General features: G+C 36.2%; 1 protein-coding gene across 1 annotated transcript in view; it reads left to right on the plus strand.

Annotated features, from left to right (window-relative positions):
• Positions 1-19,346, plus strand: part of CAMKMT (calmodulin-lysine N-methyltransferase) — a 212,920-nt gene that overhangs the window by 151,381 nt on the left and 42,193 nt on the right. Inside the window, exon 4 of the mRNA XM_036379602.2 lies at positions 17,056-17,116. Coding sequence (XP_036235495.1) covers positions 17,056-17,116 — 61 coding nt within the window. The remainder of the gene's footprint in view (positions 1-17,055; positions 17,117-19,346) is intronic.

Consider the following 19,346-nt stretch of genomic DNA (forward strand, 5'->3'; position numbering starts at 1 on the left):
TTGGAATTATGCCTTTAAACCACATTTGTGTCTTTTTCCTATTTTCCTGTTCCGTCATTTTGGCAATAGACACACAGATAAGTTTGTTTCTTATTTAATCTTTCTTTTCTAAATAAAGAAAAGTTTTGTTGCCCTAAGAAATAGTATTGCAGCAATGTTAATGTGTTCTCTCACACAAATGTTCCCAAAATTTGTAGCCAGTAATAGCATTTTATTGCATTGGTTTGTTTCAACAGTGAAAGCTGAATTTTTTGAAAGAAATCTGATATTGCAATGTGGCATTGCTGCTTTGCTGTGACTAAATACTTGCTTTAGTCTTGTTTTAAATGGAAGTATCACAGCATTATGCAGAGGCTACCATAATGTGTTGCCCCTCTTCTGGATAGGATAGTTTGAAAATCCTATAGTATAGAGGTCATTTCAGTGAAAAAGCTAGTTTATTCTATGGTATTTATTTAATAAAGAAGAAAAAAAAGAGAAAACCCAAGCTGAACCTTTAGAATTGTTATTAAGTAAGAAGAATGCATTTACACAAACAAATTGGCGTGGGTTCCCAGAATGCACATCTCAGAACATTGCTAGAAAAAGAATGGTGTAAAAATATTCCATCATTGGTTGAAATTTAAGTCAGATGGCAAATCTGTAAATAGACATTCAATGTTCATTCAGGTGCTGTGACTCAGAGGTGAAGTGAACGGACCCGGCACTGCCGCGGTCAGAGCTGTAACACTTTGGAGCCACTCTTGTGGAAAGAGAAGCCGGAGAGGACAGGAGGTGAGCAGTGATTGCATTGGTCATGTCAGGCTGGTCCTGGGCATTTTGGTACTGGCAGGCCTGTCAGAGCAATGACTGCCCCTGAGGAGGTTTCAATTCCGCTGGATGCTTTGGAAGTTACTTTGGAGGTATCCTTGTTGAAAGAGAAGCAGGTAGTAATAATTCTGCAAACCATGGCTGCATATAAAGATTCTTGGATGGAAGAAAAATACATGCATGCATGGTGGGTTTATATATATATATGTATAAAATATAAAATTTTATATATATAAATATATATATATATATATGTTTAAAATCCCAGCTTCTTACGCATGCTTCTAGGTGATAAGTAGAAAGCATTTGAAAAACCATTATCCCAGTGACATGTTTTCATTGCTAACCAGTTTATTCGAGTCAGCACAGCCTTGACTCTATCAAAGCTGCTACCTTTGTTTTGTTTACTTTGTTATTCTTGTTTGGAAAGCAGGGAAGTAGTGTGCAATTAGCTAGAGAGTTTCTCATGGAGGATAACAGGAGTGTCAGTGGAAGTCTACATGGCTCAGTTATTAGCTTTCTCATCTTACTAAAAGCTCCCATGTTCTTCAAAATTTTCTTAGTTTCTTTGTATGCAAAAGCAATAAACTGAAAGAGGAATACAATTACTGGGGTTTTAAAAACAAATTTAGATGGTTTCTGAGAAGTTGAAATGGGCACAGCTAAATGGGAAATTACACGACTCTCTAGACAATGGAGAATATTTTGCTTGTGTCTTGTCTCTCTCATTCAGAGTTTTCAAATTCTGGAATAATAATTATTGTTGTTTAGGGTACAAATCACAGTAATCTCAATAGAATATTTACAAATATCCATTTGGTCCAAATGTTCTCACAGTGACATTAATGTATAATGTCACTGAAAACAGGATACCTTCTGCTTTTCTGTAACTGTTTAGACTTCATTGTCCAATTAAGTCTGAAACTGAAGCAAAAAAAGAAAAGGTAAGACATATGTCATACCTCTTGCAATCCTTCTTGGTGTGTGAATCTCTATTTTCTTTTTAGGGAAAATAATAAAAGAAGGATGATTCTATTCAAATTTTTTTTTTGCAACTCTTTTGGGTCAAATCTGCTGGCCTGTGCACTTCAGATTTAACTTCACCATGAATCTGTCTTCCTTACCAAATGGATTGTAATTTTCTGAACCAACCTTTCCACTTGAGGCTAATCCTTTTAGGAAGAGGTAATTTTCCTGTTTATCTTAATTGACATGTTCCCTAAATTTCAATCTCCGCATTAACTTGACCTTAATTATGTGGCCTCATTGATAAAATGAAGGTTACCCAGGCAAGTTCCATGCATGCTTAATATTTTTTATTGTGTTTGTAACAATTAAAAATCTGAACCCTCTTCCTAATCTTTTTATTCAATCATTTCCAAAAATATGTGTAAAGAATTTTTATGGTGCTTTTTGGTCTTTTTTAGGTTCTTAAAAAAATGTATCTGAGATATATACTTTGATGTAAACCTGTGTATTTCCATGTTTCTCTTTTCATAAGAAAAGTATGCTTTGATTTTGTAAATGTCATCATTTCGTCTTTATAGGTTTCTACTGCTTGATGTTTCATTTTTTAAATTAATTTTCCTCCAGTCAGACATGCATTACATACAGTAATAGATTATTACAAGTTGAAAGTCTTCTAGTATTGTCAGACTGGGTTAGTCTTAAAATTTGAACCATTGATTCATAGCTTTTAATCACTATTTATCTGACTAAAACTTGATTAAATACTTGTAATTTGAGCTATAGTTGCTACTGACTTTAACTTAGAGTAAGCAGTAAATGCCTAAAATTCATGCATCAGAAATTCATTCTCACAGTCACAGAAGGCTAGGCAGACTTGCAAGTAGGAGAGGACTTCATGCTCCAGGTGTTTTTGTCCTGTACAATTGAGTTGTTAGAAAGAGACTACAGTACTTTGGGAAAATCTAGCTCTGCTGTTATTATCAGTAATATTCACAGCTGATTTGTAGTAAAATGCAAGACGCTCTGGTCTCTGAATAAATACCTTTCTGACTCCACAGGATGATAATTGCTCTGCCAGCACTTTCTTTGGCACCTACTTATCTCAGCTGAAATGATTGATAAAAATATTTTTGTACTGACGTTGAACACTTCTAAATTATATAATGATTTTTGTATTATTTCACATTTACTCCGAAGAAAGTTCATGCTAAATTGAGTTTCACTGCTGTCAGTATCTTTATTAATCAGAATAGAAGTATGGTGTGTTTCCCACCTTTTTGCACAAGATCAATTTTTACAGCAAGACTTCCTCTTTCTTTTCTTGGAGCGACATGGAGAGTTATGTACGAGGATATCAAGTCACTGACTTCAAACAGAAGACAAATTCACTAAAGTGAAAATGATTGTGATAGTTCTCTAATTTCCCCCACAGTGTATGTAAAACTGACTTTTAAAGTGTTTAGTGGATAATGGATCATGTAAGGTCAGTACTAGCCATAGCTGTTATGGCTATTATTTTCTCCTTTCATGGGAGGGTGCTCAGCAAAATGAGATTGTCACGCTCTTTTTTTTTTGAGAGGACAGCGACAGACAGTTAAAAGCCTCTTCATGTAAGGATGTTATTTCATAAAGACACCAGCACTGGATTATCCCCTTCACTTTAAACTTCTGCCAGCTTGTACAAAGAGATAAAACAAAATAGCCCCAATCCCAGGGGTGGAGAAGTGCTGGCCGGATCTGCCCATGTCCACAGCTTTCATTTTGATTAGTCACATGTGAGGAAAATTCACTTAGGCTGAGAGGTAAATTTAATACCAGTTATGCCCATGCTGTTCATATCACAACCATTTTCACATGATGCCACTTAATTCCCTAAGAAGCAGAAAGGTAAATCGGTGGCTGGCCAGCTAAGGTGTCATAATGCATTAGGACCAGGGCTCGCTGCAGGGGATAATGGTTCTGATTGCTGTTGACTCATGTCTCCACCAACTGCCTCATGTAAAATAAGTGACATTTAAAAGGCATCAAGATGTGAGAAGAGGTGAAAAAAAAAAAAAGGAAGAAGGAAAAGCAGAGTACTAAACTTGCCACTTGAACATAAAGTCCCTTTTTCACCCTAAGTGGTATAAAAATGATAACTCAACAGGCCATAGGTGACCTGTGCTGTGCTTTGAACTTCCTGTCTTGTGTTTTTAGAGAAAAATCTGTAAAATTGCTTCTGGGAACTGCTCCAACATGTTATCATTTATTTCTCATTTAATTTTTTTTCTACTGTTTTTTTTGCCCTTGGATATCAGTCTATTCATCTTTTAAAAAGCTTAAGGCTGAATCAAGTTAGGGAATGGTATACAACAAGAGGCAGCCTAGTCTCTGAAGGCCCATTTAAGTCTATTTTTATAAAAAGAATCAAATTCCAGTTTACAGTAAGCATATGCTTCAGTTGACATCTGTTTCTAAGACTTGGATGCTTTGTTTGCATAACAGGCACCAATAAATGGCCTTGTTTTAAGTCTGCTCACTCAGTTGTATTTGGGTTGTTCAGCTGGGGATTTGAGTTGCAGCTGATCCCCTACCGCTCATAGCAGATATGAAAGGGAAGAAAAAAATCTGAGAAACACAGTCTTATTTATTAATGCAAATTTCAGCATTCTCAATAACCAACTTTCTTTTTGTTAGGTGACTACTAAATACTTGTTTGCCCAGGTAGAGAAGCCTTTGAAAGTATCAAGTATTAAAGATAATAAAAAGTTTATTTTTTTTAATGTATTTAATAACATTTGTATGGTTCTCGACTGACAAAGCCTGGTGGATGTAATGCTGGGAATTAAGTTGATGATATGCGTAAGAAATGCATTTGTTATGGCAATATATATTATAGTGATTTTTAAAAATTACTTTTATTTTCTTTAAGTGTCCATGGTCTACTGATGACACAGTCTAAAATATTTTGTAAGCAAAATTTAATTATATCTGCTTTCTTGGGAAAGGAAATTCTGGACTTCTCAGTGGGAAAATTCAGAAGTGTATGTGTTGCTTCTTTAGCTTGCAGAATATAAACCTTTCTCTGTGAAGTGATGCATTCTGTGGCAATTATATGATATTTCTCTCATATGTATAACAGTTTCAACACACTTCTATGAAACCTAGGTAATGCCTGTAAAGAGTACAAAAATGTATCGGTAGTATCACAGCTCTATAATTACCTTGCTTAATAACTACTGTACTTTTTTAAAAGCAATAATATCAGCACTGCTTCCTTGTTAGTATTTTGAACTTGCCCCGTAAATTATTGTAAAGTGCTCTCTAGTAGTGTACATAATATGTAACATATTTCAAGTGGATTTACTTATCAACTTTTTCTAGTGGTACCAACAGCAGTAGTGTGAAATATATCTACTCCATTTACTCTTATCCATTGCACCTACTTTCTTTTTCCCTTTAATTTTTATATATGGTAAAAATTTCATTGAAGAGAGATTTTAGATGACAGGACTGTAATTTTAAAACCAATAGAAGAGGTGTAAGCAATTTGAGCTTAGCTGAAGCATAATCTTAGGTTGTCAAGAAGAAACCCATTCTCCCTATGCTAATCAATCAGTATATCAACCAACCAATCATCTCCTCAGCTTAGCATATATCCTAAGGTTTGATATATCTATTAACTGCCCATCATGCAGCTGGTCTCCAGTTGATGAGATTCCCCCTATCTTGGCATTTGGAGGCAGACAACTGAGCTATCAGAGTCTCAGATAAATACTAAAGTGGAGATTTCAATCCTGTTCCTGATAGCAAAAGACAATCCAGGAATATAGAATATATTTTTAGAAAAGAACACATAGAGAATTACATTTTCAACAGTGTGTTATATGTGAAAATTGCATATATTTCATGATCCCTTCTTCCTCCACCCCCTCCCTTCCCAGAAGTGGCAGGAAATTACTATTGTGACTCAAACTCTTAAGAGAAAAAAGCGAACAAGAAAGAGCTAAAATTAGTTTTTAACTGCTAATTACTATAATGGTGTTACTCAGCTCCTTTAAAAAAAAGTGATTTTCCTTGTTATCGCAGCATTGTTACTCTATAGATGAAGAGCTCTATGAAAATAGTGTGTCACAACAAACTTAAACCTTAGGGGGCTAAGTTTGAATTTCAGACGATTATATACCTGCCTTTCTATTTGTGAAGTCTGAGCTCAAAACTCATTAAGTAAAAATATAAACTAGGTATTGAAGAGTCAACTTGCTAATATGGAAGTCTGGCATGAGATTTAACGTAGTGTTTCAAGGTGCAAGAAATGCTGTAGAAAGTGATTACTTAACTGTGTTGGCTTTGCCATTAGTAAAAAACTGCCTCAAAAAATAAAGTGGCCTAGACTGCATTTTGTAAGAGCTTGCTACTCTCTGGGGAGAATCCTAGGGTGGTCCAAGGGTGTGTGGTCACCATGGGATGCAATGTAGGACACAAGGGACAGGTGACCCCCTCAAACTGCACTAGCAAAAGTCTCTGTGCTGACATATCACTGAGCAATTCCTGAAGTGAGAGGATGTGTGCTCACTTAATTAAAAATTTTATCAATTCTCTTCCCTGACCTACCAACAATAAACATAAGCATATTGTTATGAGGTTAGCTTATAGGCCTTTTCATGCTTTCATTTAATTAAATTGAGTGTAATGATTTGCTTTGCTTTTGTTCCTTTGTTTCTGTGACTCAAACCACTGAATGTTCTGAAATACATTTTCTCAATACTGAAAAATTGCTTAAGTCTCTAAGCTACATATCTTAGTCAAAGCACATTGTTCTTGACACACGAGCACTTCTGTGTCAGTGTAGAAAAGTAAGTTTTTATACTGCTCTACAGTGTTTTTCAGCAGAATTCTTGTAGCACCTATTTGCATTTTTATGCCTTGTAACATAAAAATGTCACAATTTAGGTCATGGTTTATTACAGTAACATGGAAATGTGAAAGTAATCAGGGAAAGTATTTCAGGCTACTTTGAAGACTAAATTCTAATCTTATCACTTTTATATCCTCCTTTACCGTAACGCACTGAAACACCGATTTCCTGAGAAGGTTACCCTTGGATTTGACTCTGCAAAATGATCCAAAGCACTAACATATAATAAAGGCTACTTTGTTTTTCAGAAAGACCATGCATATTTTAAATCCAAGGCTGGTTCATTAACTGGGATACACAGGCATAATACCAGATGAAGGTCTGACCCACTGTATTTAGTGGTCATGAAAAGTTTCAGACCAATAGCTGTGGCTTTTGAAACCGTTCAGGCAAAACCAGCTTTCAACAGTGGTAGTGGAAGTTCTACTGTGTTGTCCTGTGAATGTATGACAAACCTCACCTGGAAGGAGCTGGAGGATCCTGAAATCCTTGCCCTTTGAGAAAAATAATTGTAAATACTTTCCTTTGATATAGATTTGCCTAAACTCTTACAGTCTAAATTCATATGGAATGTGGACCCATAAATGGTTGAAAAGTCTGGTTCATCTTTGTGCAGCATTCTCATTTATAGAACTCATTACAAATCTTATTCTATGTAAGAGATGAAAGCAAGGTTTAGTGATATAGGGAGATTTTGAGCACTTGCTGCAAGGTGGCTGTCAGTAGTGCAGACTTTTAAAAATTGCACACTTAGCACCAGTTGAAATTACCCCAGGAGAAAGAATCAAGGCCACTTCACTACAGGCACCTAACAAATTTATCTAAGAATGTGAAGGATGTATGGTTACCATTTGCCAGTACATGAATTTCAGAGTACACTGTTTTGTTAGACAAATGGTGCCCAAAGCCTTCAAACTGAATTGTGCATGCAATTATTATTTCCACTTGTATCAAGTTTATATCTTCTGGCTTTACAGAACAGACACTTTTCTAATTTTGGTTAACTGTGTAGAATGGTGGAGTTGATAAAGGAAAAAAATATGAGTCAGACGCTGCTGGGACCTAAAAGGTGTTGTCTTTGTTTAGTTAATTTGATGGGAAAAAAAACCAAACAAAAGAAATCCAACCTCTAGACACAACTTCTGAAATCACCCAACTAAATTCCACTTTATTTATCTTGAGCATTACGTAAGGGTGCATAGGGCAATTACACAAACTTCCCTGTTCTGTATCAGATACTTGAGGAAGATAAGCAATATTAGTAACCCATGTTAATCTACAGGTTTTTACCTTCTCTACCTATCATACATCTCTAAACCCCAAAACAAACAACCAAATGAATCCAAACCAACAATGAAACTCCATTGTGGGGGGGAGGGGGGGGCAGGAAAAAAGCAACCACAAAAACCCCCCAACTAGTTTCCTCACTTTATGTATAGACAAAGTGAAACTAGGATATTGGAATTGACAAAATAGAGATACAAGGCTACAGCTGAGATATGGTTGATTGTATCTCTAAGCTATTGTGAATACTGGAAAAAGGCAGTTATTTAATTGAGCTATCCAACTATTTGCCTGGGCATGGTTTTTTAAAATCTCCCTTTCTCTATTTAGTTTCTTGTTTTTGAAGCAAATAAATATGTATGCACTCCAGGTTTATTGTTACATAGTTAATGTTACAGTTCAAAGTCATTGAATATTCTTTTTCTACGCTTCTCAGAATGAGTGCTCATTTAAATCAGATATTATGAAAACCAGATGACTAATCCTAAATTCAGGTGTACTACCACTCAGGCTAGGCAGATTGCTAGTTGATCATGCTAAGATGCTCCCTTATCCATTATTGGATCTGAAAAAGAGGAGGATTAAGAATTATCTGACTTCTCAGTTAATGTGCAAATCATCTAAAAGCTCAGCTTAGAAAGGTCTTAGAAAGCAGAACAGCACTAAAATAATAATAATGTCTTAAGAATTTTTAATAATATAAATGTGCCGTATCACATTTTTAGAGTGAAAATAGAGTTTTGTGGTTTCTATCTCAGATGGTCTTTTATCTCTCTCTTCCTGTTTTTGTAATTATGTATGAATGTCTAGAACTCTACTTCTAATTAAAATTTTTTTATTGCAATTAGAAGTTGTCACTTGGGACAAACTCACACTGTTGGAATTTAATAACAATTATATTATTTTCAGGCAATAGTAGCAAACAATTTGATAAATATCTTTGGAAATGACCATTAATCTATTTACTTTTAACAAAGCATAAGGCAGGGAGGGAAAAGTATATCTTGGGAAATACATTTGTATAATGGATCTATGATCTTTGCAGGGGTTTTGTCTGTAATACATATTTCTAGTATCTTTCTCTGCTCTTGGTTATGTTGAAAAACACCCTTCATTGAAAAGATTGAAACACTATTTTTCTGTATTTTTAAGGAACAGGAGAGTCTGTGAACCAGAAGGCATCTCTTAATGTTCCCTCTTTGCATTTTTAGGCTAGTTCTGCTGTTTGCTATAGTAATATTTGTTTTAGCATTTCTATCACTCCAATATGTATACTTGCCTTTCAAAATCTGTGAAAAGTATTTAAAAAGAAAAAAGAAAATGCTAGTATTTCAAAACCCTATTATAATGCATTTTCAAATATGTCAGACACATCTTTGTTAAAATTAAACCAAGGATTGGTTTTGAGCGAATAGCCCTATATCCTTACAGATGCTGTGGATGGATGCATCTAAGCTGCTTATTATATTGATGGGTTTTGCTGCTCTGCAGCAAATGAAAACAGGCAGCTGCTTCCTCCATCAAAGCAAAAAGCAGCCTGAGTTTTTATTAAACGAGTGTTCATTTCTTCTATTGCCAAAATTCTTACACAAAACAAAAGAGCAGTTTTAGCACATTATTGCTTAACTAGACATGAACAACTGACAGCAAGTGATAAGCCTGTCTGCTTTTCACAACTGGTAATCATTTTTGGAATAGATGTTTTAATATAGTTGAATATAAAATTTTGTAATTTACATCTACAATGGTACATAAATTTATAGATCCAGTTTTTTGCAGGAGAATGAAGGCTATAATCACAAAAGGTTTGTTCCAGTGTTGTTTAATTTTTAATAACTATTTGAAAACTAGGTACCCCCCCCACTCCACTCCCAACACAAATTCATTCATTTGAAAAAGATGTTAAAGACAATCATACCAGTAGATTTGTACAGTTGGCCAATTTTTCTTATGGAAGGGATATGCGTACATTTACAGCTTTGACTTGTTACTGTATTTCCACATCAGTTCCACTGAGATTCTTAAGTTTGTGCTCTAAAAGACATTTGCAGATTGCAGACCATCATGTTTCCCTCCTAGTCGTGAATAATAATGAGAGTGAAAGTGAGAGATACAGTTCTGAGGCCATTTTGCCTAGGCTGAAGATCTCAGCCAGTGCTTATACATATTTTTCAATGATCTGAATATCATGAATTCTGCTTTAGATTGGAAGAAAGACAAGAGTTTCCTACAAAATGTATGTGCATAGGGAAAAATGTTTCTCTTTATATTCTCTTCTATTTTTTTCCTGGTGTTCTTGTACCTTTTCAAACTCACTTATAGCATTCCTGCTGTGGAAAAGTAAGCTAGCCATTCTCCCTGCCTCAAATTGCTCCTCTTCACTGGACTTAAAAGGTGGTTTGCCATCTGCAAAAGCCAGGTGCAGTAAGGCTCAGATATAAGGTACTGCTGTAAAGGCTATTAAATCATTTTATTTTTTCATACTGTGTGCATTTATTGCTGAAGTTACTCACTTGTAAATACTCTTGGGGTAAATTTCAGAATGGAAAATCTCAGATTGGACAACTGGACTTTCAAAATATGTTAGCTCTTAAAGATGCTGGTATATGAGGTGGTCAAATCTCCAGAGGGGCACAGTATTTGGTAGCTGTCCTCCTTTTGAAAATCTGCTCTCAGATCCATTTTTGTAGTAAATAATTCTACAGTTCCAGGCCCACCATCTGCAACTAACTTGCAATGATGATCCTTTTTTTATCTGCATCTGCTGTAGATAGGTGTTAACTTAAAATTTTGTGTACTGAAGATAGTTAAACAACAAGGATTTTCTTCAGTGAGTTTTTTCCTTGCTTAGCAATTTCCTCCATTTCTTCATTTTACTAAAGTAACCAGGTTTGTCTTTGGATTATTATGAAAGTTATTTTCTATGGAATGTTTTCACTTCTCTCTGCATGCATTTTATGGTATCTAAAAATTAATATTTGCAGTATTAGTGCCTTATTATGTGTGTTTGCATTGTTTAATTCAATAACTTTAGGTGGGATCTTAGGTAGCAGGGATTACCGATTATCCTTTCATCTGTGTCTCATTTTGTGTGCTGTGTGGATAAGGGAATGAAAATAAAATCTTTGCTTCCTGATTATCCCAAGCAACATTTTTAATGGTAAAATTATATTGAAAAGAGGCTTGAGGTAAGGAGTTTGAAGAAAGCTTAGAGCTAGAAATATTTTTGAGAGCTATCTATGCCAACTAACTACAGCTGTGCAATTATTTGCAGGTAATCTTTACTCAAGCAATTACTCAAATTAGAACACCCATGTTATATGTTACTACTGAGGTGTATTTGGCAGACATACACTGTGCCTCCACCTGGTATCTAGTCTTAATTGTGCTATTCATAATTTCATGTTCTAGCTTTGACTTGGAAGTGAAGTTTACTGCTCCACTGACAGAAGGGTTCATAATATTGATTAGAGTTTAATTTTGAAATTGGCTCCTAAGTACTGTGCTGTTGAACCTTGATTTTGATCCACTCTCTTACATCTCCAGCAGAGGTATTACCCTCAGATCTGCTTACCCTCAGCAGATGGACTGTGCTTCTTGCTGTGCACGGTGGTGGTGATCCACAGAAAAGATAACCAGGATAAAATCATCAAACTTATCTTCCAATATGACTTGAATACAGCCACATAGTCAGTAGAAAATAAGGTTTTATACTGTAGTATTAAGGTTGTGACAATGCTATAATACTCTAAGAATGGAAGAACCTTATTTTAAGATCCCAGAATTCCTTATGTTATATTCCTAGAATAGCTTTTTCCAGTAAATACCTTAGTTTTAGGGATTTTCCATCTTCTCTACAGTCTTTTAGCAGAGGTGATAGGGAATAATTGCCTGTCTGGACAGGCCATTAATTTAACACCTCTGCACAGTCTATTCTAGTGCTAAAGATTTCTCTGCTTTCCACTAACCATGTGTCTTGATGTGGAAGGATAAAAATGCCTTACTTAGGGTCAGAAAACAGTTCATCGTTGCTCAGTGAAGTTGTTGGTATGACTTTTGAGACATTATTCATCACTTTGCCTGAAAATGCTTTTCTTGCCTCTCACTTTGATGACTATTAAAGCAAATAAGATGATTTCATGTAGTCAAGAATCAGGACATACTAGAAAAAATATCTTTTTGAGTGTATTCATATGGGGAAAATGACTGACTTTTCAAATTTAAATTGTCTTTGCTTTTGAGGGTAAAGATAGGATTGGTACAAAATTTACTTGAGTCTTCAAATGAATAGGAAGACGTCTCATAGTTTAATAGTGCAAATAAAAGACAAAATTTGAATGTTGAGATCAGACGTCTGTACATGGGGCTGTGAGAAGTGCTAGGGAAATCTGAAAATACTTTCAATTTGGCTTAGCTTTGAAATTAACTTCTTAATCTGCTAGCATGAGTTAAGCACTTGTGGGACAGCTTTATACCTCCTACTCAGAGCTCTCAGGGACAGCTCCCCTGTCACCTCCACTTGTCCCTAAGTTTCCTGTGTGTAGTGTTGGCAGACAGTAGAGAAGAGTTCCACTAATCTTGCACTATCCCAGTTAAAGTAATCAGTAGCTACCGTGATTTCTTTGTACCTGTGGAGCACTGCTGAGACATAATAGCTCCAATAGTCAGATGTCTTTCTTAAAAATACACATCTCAAAATTCTTTTCTACTGACATGATGTTCTTTAAGAACTTCACATCAGATCTCAATATTTGTTATCCAAAGGTTGACAGCATTCTGTAAAATATGTGGTAAAAAGCAACAGGAGGAGAGAAACAATTTTTTTTTTTTTAATACTGGATAATTTATTTCTGGTAGACAATTTTCTGTACTATCAGAGAATTCAGCATTTTTAGATTTGTTGCAGAAGAAGCACAGGCTTTGTGTAGCTTTGGACGAAAAAACAAACATCCTCAGAAGGCTGTCTACATGTGGCGTAGTCCCCATGGCTTGAAGGTTGCTCTAAGAAACTATTGTGCCATGAGTAGTGCAGAAACACCTGATACTTTCCAATACCAAGCACTATGAGAGTGATAAAACTAACTTACGTTTCTTTCCATTATTATGATTTTTTTTTAAGTTCTATTCTTCTGTAGGAAGAGCTTGGGTACCTTTTCTTGGTTACATCGTACCTCGTGGTGTAAGGATGTCTTACATTATTTTTCTTAGTCTTCCCATAATTTCATTCTGTGTGTCTAAGTAACTTAATCTGTCTCTGTCTCTTACTTTGGTTCCTGATGTGCAAACTTGAGATAGTAGAAATTCATAATATCATCAAGTTCTTGTGAGGTAGACTCCATGGCTGTGGTGACGTTTTATGACATGGTGACAAGTGCTGTAGGAATGTCTGTGTTTTGTGATGTGTTTGTGATACCTGCACTGTGATGGATTTGTAGGATTTCTCTATTCACCATTGTACATTTTAATGATGATATTTTTCTACTCCTTCTACTGTAATATGTACCATAAATCTGTCTGAAAGTAGACATTGTCTTTCTTATGTCATTTGTACTGAGAATCCTGCTCCATCCTAGTGGTAAAAGGGTACTTCAGGAGTTGAAATGCGGGCAAGGATGAGCTCTGTCTCTGTCCCATGTGTTCAGACATACCCATTCTTGAGGATCTCCTTTGAATGCCAGTGTAACTTAATTTTTCATGTGTTTCAATAGAGATTCCAATGCTTTCTGGCAATTAGTCTCTGTTTTCAAGTTGTAGTTATCAAGGTGGTAAAGATTTTTAAAACCTCCAGTAAATGTCACAAAATATTTATTTTTGCAAAAAGAAACTCTTGTTTCTCTCTGTTCCATCATACAGTGAGATTTTTTAGCCTCTCTCTCTAGGACTTGTAGAATATTTATAGCCTTGAAAATATAAGCACCATTTGGGGGTCTTTTGATATGCTTTTGCCTTTTTTGCCTATCTGTAAATAGTTTGCTATTGTGTAAGTAATTGTGCATGTAAATAGGTAGCACACAATATTGTGTAATTGTAATCAAATTCAGAAATCAAAATGAGAATAATTTTATTTTAAATATGAAAGAATTATTTTAAGTGTGTTCATAGGAAACTTAATCCATATCCATATGTATGTGTTTGCAGGAAATAAATTATGCTTTTCACAACATAGTAGTAGTTGTTAGTTCATAGGAATTCTGCATTTCTGCATTACAGCTGTATGTTTTCTAACAGAAGCAGAACTATCTTTCTTATACTTGCAACTTCAAAATGTAGGTCATTGTGTTGGCGAATGTAGGTCAGAGTGAGGAGGAAGAAGACAGAATGCAAACTCCTCCACATGGATCTTTAAGCTTATCCCTGTTTTGAAGGTAAAGAGGCTTACCTACCTGTTCAGGCACGTGAAGCTTTTCCTTTCACTAAAATTAACACTGATATCCTGGCTTCTGGCTTCTTGGCTTACTGGGAGCACCGTGTGCTTCCACGCTTGTGACTTGTTCATGAAAGGCCTCCTGACTCCTGCTTCTTTAGCTTCCAGATGCTTGTACCATTGCTGAGGTGATTCTTCCTTCCCTGTGGGGGAAGGCAGTGGGAAGGAGAGCTGTGCTCATTGCTGGCGTGTGCCTAAAGAAAAGCATTGTCCTTGTAAAGGTGCTTCACCCTTCTCTCAGCACAGAGCTATCTGATACACCTGCAGTTCCAGCCGATATCAACATTGAAATGGCAGCAGGGGAAGGAACAGTGACCCCTCAGAAAAGATTCAGTGACACCATTCAAAGTGCCCTCTCAATAATAACTGCAGAAAAGTGAGAGACATTTGACTGAGGGTACTGAAAAGTCAGATGTTGAAGGATGTTTGCTACATTTTTAAAATTCACACAGGCTAGAAGTTTGCTATAAAAGTGTTTCAGTTTTTTATGTTTGTGGGTGTGAGGATTTTTGTAATGTGAGATGCAAGTATTATAAACGGTGTTAAATTAGCTGTGTCTTCACTAAATATTAAAAAAACTTTTATTGCTTGAGTATACACCAGTCACTGCAAACTGAAATATTCTTTATGTTACACACTAAAATATTTAAACAGTCATTATATTTATTGCAAAATCTGTCATTTTAGCATATTTCAGTGCTCAAAAGCATTGAAATGCTCAAAGGGAGATGAAAAACCCTGTACAATTCATAGTGTATGTTTCACTAAAGAATGGGTAGTCTTGTGTGAATATTTTATTTTAACCCTTAGCAAGTCTAAGCAAAATAGCACATTCAAAAACACCTGATCGCACTGAACTGTCATAAACAGGACACATACAAGTATTGCATTAGTAGTTTTGTCATACATATGTATCATCAGTCTAATTTTTTCCCTTTAAATGTCTTTTTAATACAAAAGTTATATGTAAAGTTTTGGACAAATCCTGTCTTGGCTTTTGCTTGATCCGCATGCAGTTAAGACGTTGTTAAATTTTCCTTATTTCTCACTAGGAGTAAGGGTAGTTCAGAATACTTACTGGACAGAAAGGACTAATTATATTGATGATGGTTTCACTTAGGCTTTAAGTTATTTAAAGATGACAGTTTGTCTCCCAAACTCCTAGTTCTGTTAAAAATGTAGTGATGTTTTTAGCCTTGAGAACAAAATATGGTAAAAATGGCCTAAAGGATGCACATACATAGTAAGCTGCATGGAATTCAACTTACTTGTCTAGAAATACCTAAAAGATGCTCAATATGTCAAATAAGTTTACTGGAACCGTTGAAATGTCTGTAGTTCATAATATGAAGTTTTTGTCTCAATTCTCAGTGTTGTGTGTTGGTGGAGGGGAGAAGTAAACTCTGGATTTTACCTGCGGACAGACATGTAAACATGGTTTTTCATTGCTAAGCAACCACAGATGAAAAACACATACAACCATAATTCAGCTGCATATGCCTTTGATTCTTCCTCCTTTAACTTTGGGAACCTTTGCAGACACAACTCAAGTTCCTGAGTCTGGTTTCCTCGGGCCCCCTCCAGCAATGAGGTCTGGTGCCTGCAGGAGAGCATTCAAGGCACACAGGATCTGTGCTGCCCTCTCCATGGGCCACAGCACTTCAGTTGGACATTCCAGTCAGGTGGGAAACTGGTCTGACAAAACAGCCAGTTTCATGAGAGACTGGTTTTGAAGAAATAAATGTACATGGAAGCCTCCAAGTAGTTGTCAATGTTGATGATGACCAGTGTAAGTTTTATGATGGAAGCTAATTAATTAATTAATAATACAGGTTAGGTGCAGAAAGGTGATTGCTCCTGGCTATTTCTGTAGGAGAACTAGGGGAATTCAAATGAAAATGGCAGGGAAGCAAGTATAAAATGAGAGAGGAGGGGTTTCTTTATACAGCAGGGTGAAACTGTGGTGCTTCCTGGTGCAGCTCTAGAAAGTTTATCACAGAACAACCAGAACAATCCTTCAGTGCCTGTTAAGACGAACTTAGCACTTGTATTTCCTGTTCTCCTTCTTCTGAATTTCTTGAGCCACAACTAGAAATCACACTTTTCTTGCCCTAGTCCTGGATTTGTCCTTAGCATGTGCTGCTTTCAGTCAGACTGATGCCTGACCTAACACAAACTAAGAGAAAAGGAGCTAAATAAAAAGAAACTGGAAAGAAATGGAGTGACTGTAGGATGATTATGATGATGATGATGTAGCTAATGAAAAACTAGAGGGCTCCTGTCCCCTGTTGTAAACAGGCTACAAGGCAAAGTTGGCCTTTCATCTGGCCTGGCAAAAACAGGTTGATGTTCATGTGAATGCCCGAGTGAATTAAATTTTATATGACTTTTAAGGTCTTGAGTATTGCATATATATATGTAGATATATGTGTATGTTTATGTGTGTGTGCATGTATCTAAAAATTTCTGATCATTAGATGTGATGAAATCTATGAAATACTCAATTCCAATGCTTAAATGCTAGGTCTTCTTTTTTTTCTTTTCTTTTTATTTATGGCAAATATAGAAAATAAAACAGGGGGTAGAGCTCTGCAAATGGTAATATGCATTCAAATATTATTTTAGACCAAAAAAAATCTGTTCTAAGAAGGCAAATATCTTTGTTTTATAGGTCTCTGGCCATCTGAAGAAGTGCTGGCTTACTACTGCCTAAAGCATAATGAAATATTCAGGTACAGAGTTAAACATAAAAAGATATTTTCCAATCTCTTAGTTTTATTGTATCTGCATGATTTAAGTCTTCAGATTAAATTTAAAATGTTCAAGGTGAAAGCATGTTGCTCTTAACAAAGAATTCTCAGCTGCCTTTGGGTACTAATATTGCACAGCAAGCTTTCTGCTATATGTCAAAGACTTTTGATTTCCACTCAAGGCATTTTATTTCACTTTGATTTTTGGGAAACAAAAGTGAAGCTCCAATCGATCAGTGCTGATTGTGAAGGTCAGGAAAAATAAGATATTCTTTAAACTGACATCTGTTGCAAAAGCAAGCAAAATATTATCTGATGAAATACATAAAAATCACTGCTTATAGTAAGAGGAATTTGCACCCATTTTTAAGTGTTGTGAAACAGTTTTGAAACATCCTTCACTTTTATTCAAAACTTGTAGAAGTCAGCTATCAAGGCTCCAATAGGAACATCTAAATATAAAATCCGTCCTGCATCCACTTTCCTTCCCCCTGACTATACTGAGATTTGCACTTGGAAATCTTTGAAGTTTCATTGTCTGGGGGATGAATAGGGTGCAAAAAAAGCTATTATAACAATGCGTTTGGAGGCAAAAATTCTGTTCTCTGTGAGGGTGTAAGGCAAGTACGAAGTAAACCAGTCTTGGATAGAAATCCCAGTCTGTGTAAATATGGCATTGGGTAAAATCAGGAAGACCAAATTGTAAGTCTCTGCCCCTTGTACCAAATGAGCAACTTGCTTAGACTCCTATCTGTAGTCAAAGACTGTCGGGTTTGTTGTTGCTGCAATGGCTTCCGAAGTATTTAAAAGTCCTTTTTCCCAGCCCCTCGCTCAAAGAAGAAGTTGGGATTTTCAGCTTTGGTTTTCAAGGTTGTTTATTTTCTCTTATCTAATACATTCTTTTTCGGACCTGTGGAGGTCTGTTCAGCAGGTCGGGTTGAGGCACTGACCGCCCTCAGGGCACTGTTACCTTTTTATACTAAAAACTACATGTACTTCATTTACTACAATTTTCCAATACTTATCACCTATGTTAGACAGTCTGTCTCTATCCTAAACCAATCCAAAAGGGCCACCATCACAGTAGAAGATGGAGGACCAGAAGAAGGAGAAGGACAGGACACGCCCAGATTCCTCCATTTTGCCTCTTGAACCCCCATTCTAAAAACCCCAAAATTCTACTTTTTCACCCTGTGATAAATTTACTATCATTCTATTCAAACCCTTGTGGCTTGCAACTCCTCGCACAAAGTTGGTAATTGTTTCCATGGGTTTAAATCAAGTCACAGTGTCTTTGACTCCGTGCCCTGGTCTCTGAGCCCCCTGCCAGGGTCTTGAGTCCTCCAGGGCAGTCAGAGGAATGTCCTGGGTTCTTACAAAAGACCTGGCACCAGAGTGTGCCGTGGTCCATAAAGCCTCATTCCTGCTCCATCCACCACCTGAACAAGTGTGGCCCATTAGGGCAGGCAGCTCATACACCTGATGTGGCAGCCGCTACTCCTTCCTCCCAGGTTGGTTGTGTGCCTCCTGCTGCTGTAGGGATGTCCCTGTAGCACTTTGCTGTCTGGCCCCATGCTCATATGTTCTACTTCTTCTGTAGGGCTCCTCACAGCAAACCTCCTGTGCTGCTCACTCAGAGGGTATTTTTCCAGTTTGGGTATGCAAGCTGCGATATTCAGAGACAACTAGCAGTCAGCTTCCACGGAGTAAATGGGCAGTTTCACATCCTGATTTCTCAGGATTATGCCCTTCTGACAGTACTCTCAGAGTAGAATTTCTTATGTGAATTCTCATTTATAAATGTCACTATATATTGCCTGAGAGACAGATAAAACTTTTAAAACTTGCTAGAAAGGGAATTGGCACTGAAATAAATTTCATATGCATAAATATTTGCGTGTATATGTGAATGCTCATTTATTTTGTACATAGAAATTTGTTCAAAATGCACTAAAAGCCTTACACTAGATATTTTCTGTGTTTATTTCAGTAAGTATGATTCTTATAAAGGAGTAAGTGCCTTATAAACCTTATATATAGCCATGTGTTTATAGTTTTAATATATAATACACTAGTTTTAGAAAAACTAAAACTTATTTGGGGAAAAACCTATAATCATTCTGTCTAAAAATACAAATTGCAGATTTCCCCCTTTTTTTTTTGTATTATTACTGGGTTTATGTACAGCTTGTTCCTCCAAGGTATGTCTTTC

The sequence above is a fragment of the Molothrus ater genome, chromosome 3 (assembly GCF_012460135.2).
Source record: "Molothrus ater isolate BHLD 08-10-18 breed brown headed cowbird chromosome 3, BPBGC_Mater_1.1, whole genome shotgun sequence".
NCBI classification, from domain to species: Eukaryota; Metazoa; Chordata; class Aves; order Passeriformes; family Icteridae; genus Molothrus; species Molothrus ater.